This window comes from Taurulus bubalis, assembly GCF_910589615.1.
Source record: "Taurulus bubalis genome assembly, chromosome: 15".
Taxonomy (NCBI): Eukaryota; Metazoa; Chordata; class Actinopteri; order Perciformes; family Cottidae; genus Taurulus; species Taurulus bubalis.
The window spans coordinates 14,953,622-14,958,172 of NC_136603.1; the positions used below are offsets into that span (position 1 = coordinate 14,953,622).

Genomic DNA, 4,551 nt, shown 5'->3' on the forward strand with positions numbered 1-4,551 from the left:
AGGTGGGAAGTAAAACTGTATACAGACTTGTTAAGGTTGTTTGTTATGTTGTCAATGAACTGACATGTGAACTATATTGATTCAACTAAAATAAAGTGTTTCTACAAACTTTAACATTTCTTTTACACTATATTTGACTCCAGTATCTTACCTTTAATTGCAATACCTTCCATGTGTTGCCAATAACAGCACACCATCATCCTGTTCACCCAATTGAAACACTAGTCAGTCAGTCAATCAGATGCCTTTCATTTTAGTCCTATTTCCAACTGACACAGTGTCGGGCTGAAACCTTGAAACCACCGCTGTAGCCATGGTGATGAAGCTGATTGATTAGATGTCATCTGATTCCCAATCAGCAGAAACAATATATGACAGCAGATGGGAACCAGACAGATTGGAGCGCTGAGGGAGGAAAGGGTGGGACAAATTAAGATTAAACTACTTCAGCTGGTTTGCATTTACACATTTTTCAATTAAAGAGGGTTGCATGAACTGGCAAAGACACGATAGACAATTAAAGTAATAGAAAAAAAGACGAAGTAAGAAGGAATGGAAAGTTGGACTGAGACATGCAGTAATTATACAAACACAAACACAGGTGGTCAACACAAACTTTTTCACCACCAAATTACAGTCATCTAATCTGTTGATTAAATCCAAAATAGGGTTTTGCATGAAACAATCTTCCTAGATGTTGCATTCTCCTGAATAACGGCAGGAGAGCGGGGTTGGATTTGGACAGAGAGACAGTTTGGACAACAATGCCTCTGCTCATACTCCACCTCAGCCTCTTCACATGTCCAACCTCAAACTAGAGACAATCTGACCATCCCTCCATTTGGTACTCATAGTTTTGAAATCTACAGGGTGTACATGCATTTTTGGCTCATTTGTTACATTTCTTCTACCGTATTACTATTATTAATATATTGTTGGAAAGCATATGATCTTTCACTCAATGCTAGTGTTAGTTTTCTGATTTTTTGTTGGTAGCTAATCCAAAACATGTCTGCTGTCCCTGGGACGGTTGGGACCGCTGTAGATCCAACTCGTTACAAATAAACAAAAAGCAGACAAAATCAAGACAAAGGCTTTTACCAATTGAATAGGACCCACTGTGAAGTCACTGAGTGAATGTTTACTCAAAAGACAGCCAGTCAGAGATCTTTTTTGGGGGGCCAAATTATATATCTCAATGGTATCCAAATGTAAAAAAATGTCATATGTTTTCTTTTTCTCAAAGAAAACTGTGACCAAGTGACATTGTTAATATACGGTGTTCACAATTAGACTGCAGTCTTTTTATTTCAATCATGTTTTATTTTTGCCCAGAACACAGTGTCCCAAAATGACAATTAGAGTTCGCAGACACCTGAATATGTGGAGGGATCAAGTTATTTTCATTAGTGTAATTGTGATTAATATAATGTAATTTGTTCATGCAAAAGAATCCTCACCAACTCCACTCTCCTCAACACATCCGGATGGGTCCCTTTTTTTTACCGGGGCTGTTTTCATGTTTCTTTTTTTATTAAAATGTACGCAAATGATGTTTAAAGGACATTTTTCCCTAACGTTCACAGAATGTTCGTGGGACGTTTATTTCCTAAAAACTGAACCACAATATCAGAATATATTCTTCTGTGGCGCACAAATAAATTGTGTATAATAAAAGGCACGGAGCTGAGTAGCCCTTACTCTGTGTCCATGTTCTTGCTTGGATACATAAACTGTTTTGATATCTAGCCCTCTTACTCTCATCCTCCTTCTCCAAACCCTATAACCTCATCAGCACTGGACCCATTAAAGTACTGCAAATGGCAAATAATGTGCTCTGGTGAAATTAACAGCTAATGACCAAACCGAATGTTTTTCACTGTGGTTTTCAGATTCCCAGCTATCTGTAATTGTCTATTTCATTGAGCTTTTAATACTCATCACCAGCCTTCATAGATACAACACAATCGTTCTTCAGACAAAGGATGCAATGAGCTCTCACTGTTTAACTGTGGACGTTTTAATGGACAAAATAGGTGGAGGCAAAAAAAATTTGGCGATGAGACTAAGCCACATTTTTCTTCTTCTATTTAGATACAGGTGCTCACTTGACCTTATACTAACAGGATCCAGAGGGGGGTATGACGTCATTGGAAGGAGTGTCACATCTAGTAGACTATAATCAATTTACGTTCATCGACAACAAGGCTGATAGTACGTCCAGTGGGTTGTAACCTTTAGAATGAAACGTGCTGCGCCTCAACAAAGATAATCTGTGCGCACGTCGGAATGAGGATGAAATCTGAAAGTGAAAGCTGGAGGTTTAACAACAACATGCGTTATCCTGCTGTGTCATCCTTTCTTCTTTTTTTCCCGTTAGATCAGGATGTTTTATCTTGTGGGCAACCGGGCAAGGTTTGATGGGAGAAACGGGCAGATCAACAAACCTGACTGTCTTTGACTGAAGGATGTGATGCACCTGACAATATGACGGACATGCAGGAGGACAGGAGGGACTGCAGATGTTTCTTCTCCCAATTACGGTTACCAGCATGTCCACTCGACTGACTCAACATCATAAAACAACTGAAGAAAAACAGCATGGAGGCTGGTGGGAAGATTACTTTACGTGCTGCTGCTGCTGCACTGACTCTTCATTTGGTTTGGGATGCTGTTTTTTTATGCTCTGTTGTTTTTGAATGTGCAAGGTAAGTTAAAATGGCAAGCACTTTGCTCTGCACTTTGCTCTGCAGCGCAGTTCCAGAGGTTGGAGCTGTTCTTATAGATTAGCTGGTTGCAAGCTTGACATATTCTGAGTGAACATAATGTAATTAAAACAAAAAACTAGTGTATATATATTTATAGACAGAAACACTACCTTTAAAGTACTCTTGCTGCTCCAAAACCGAAAGTGAATCTGCTAAGAATCTCAGCGCTAAAATAAAGATATTTTGAGTTGACAATGTGTTTAAAATATATATATTTGCCTTAAACAAATACGGAAAAGTAAAGTTCACATGTGAGAATATGATCTAATGCTTTCGATTCTTCAATTGTCTTGAGATTGAAAGAATGGAAGTCCAATACTCGTTATCTTACTAAATGGCTTCATACATCGCGTTTGTTTTTGTAGTCTTATTGTTTCAGTACCTCGGACAGCACCGGTCTCTGCAAGCAGCAAATGTGTAGATCCTCCACTAGGGGACACCACGAGTCCCTCATATTTCGGGGTCCTTTGTCCGTCTCCTATCTATCGCAATATATTAAAAAATACAATATATCATAATGTTGTTGATCATAGTTTGTAGTTAATCTGAATCTAGTAGTATGTTTGTTTCTGAACTGAAATATAGCAGAACATGGAAACAGTCAAATAAATGACAAACTCCAAATTGTACTTTACTCTCTTCAACTCGATGCATTACATGTGCATTGACAAAAAACACTCAAGTGTTTGTGTCTGAAATAACCCTCAATGCCTAATATTTGGACATTGTATTTGTCTCAGTTCCTGGCTGGCAATTAGTCGTTGCAACATAATCTCTAGATGTAATTTCTAATTCTACTTTTCTTCAGGATCCTTCCAGTCTGAGGACAGAAGCAGGATGCTCAGTCCTGAGCAGCCCGAGTCCAACCTGCCCTGGGGACAAACGGACACGGTCACCCTTCTGAACACGTTCAATGTGCAGTGTGGGTCCGTGCCAGCCGATCTCGAGGACGGTAACGCAAAGGCGGGCTCCGCGCACGTGCCCGCCCTCAGCAGGGAGGAGAAGAGGCGGAAGAGGCGCGCAACCGCTAAGTATCGATCTGCGCACGCCACCAGGGAGCGCGTCCGCGTACTGTCTTTCAACGTGGCCTTTGCAGAACTGAGAAAGCTGCTCCCAACACTCCCACCGGACAAGAAGTTGTCCAAGATTGAGATCCTGCAACTTGCAATTTGTTACATCTCCTACCTCAACCACGTGCTGGATGTTTAGGAGGACCAACAGGACTGAGGCAGGACTTCTGGATATTGATAGCAGTAGATTTGAGGAATGCTCTGGGGTTATACGATCACATTAAACTAATGGCACACAGTAAACTGCCATGCATCTTACATCACATTCATATTTCATCATGGGAAATAGTTGCCAGACTACAGGCTTATTGTCATCAACAGGATGAAAAGAGTGGACATATTTTGAAAGGTGCTGCATATTATATTTGCTAGCCAAACTAAAACATTGCAATGCTTGACCCTAAACGTGTTGCCAGTTATGTGACTTTTCCGTGTGCACCAATTTGTGAATATATTTATTTCAGTTACACAAAAGATAGACTAATGGACGTGTGTGTGCTTTTGGGATTCAGTTTAATTAAATGAAACTGGGACAGCCTAAAAATATAAACAAAACCGTTTGATGCTGTTTATAGTCATCTTACAATACTTCTGAACCCAGAATATTCTTATTTGAAGGCCTTATTATTAGATTTAATTTTACAAGCTTGTTTTGTAGTTCTATTCATTTCAAGTGAAGCCATAAATGGAAGCTGTTACATAAGCTGTTCCTC

General features: G+C 39.7%; 1 protein-coding gene across 1 annotated transcript; it reads left to right on the forward strand.

Moving 5' to 3' along the window:
* Nucleotides 1–2,601: 2,601 nt before the first annotated feature.
* Nucleotides 2,602–3,977, forward strand: LOC306747814 (helix-loop-helix protein 15-like; the record flags this gene model as incomplete). Its single annotated transcript, XM_079230914.1, has 2 exons — nt 2,602–2,611; nt 3,577–3,977. 2 exons carry the CDS (start codon nt 2,602–2,604, stop codon nt 3,975–3,977), a joined length of 411 nt encoding a protein of 136 aa, XP_079087040.1.
* Nucleotides 3,978–4,551: the final 574 nt, after the last annotated feature.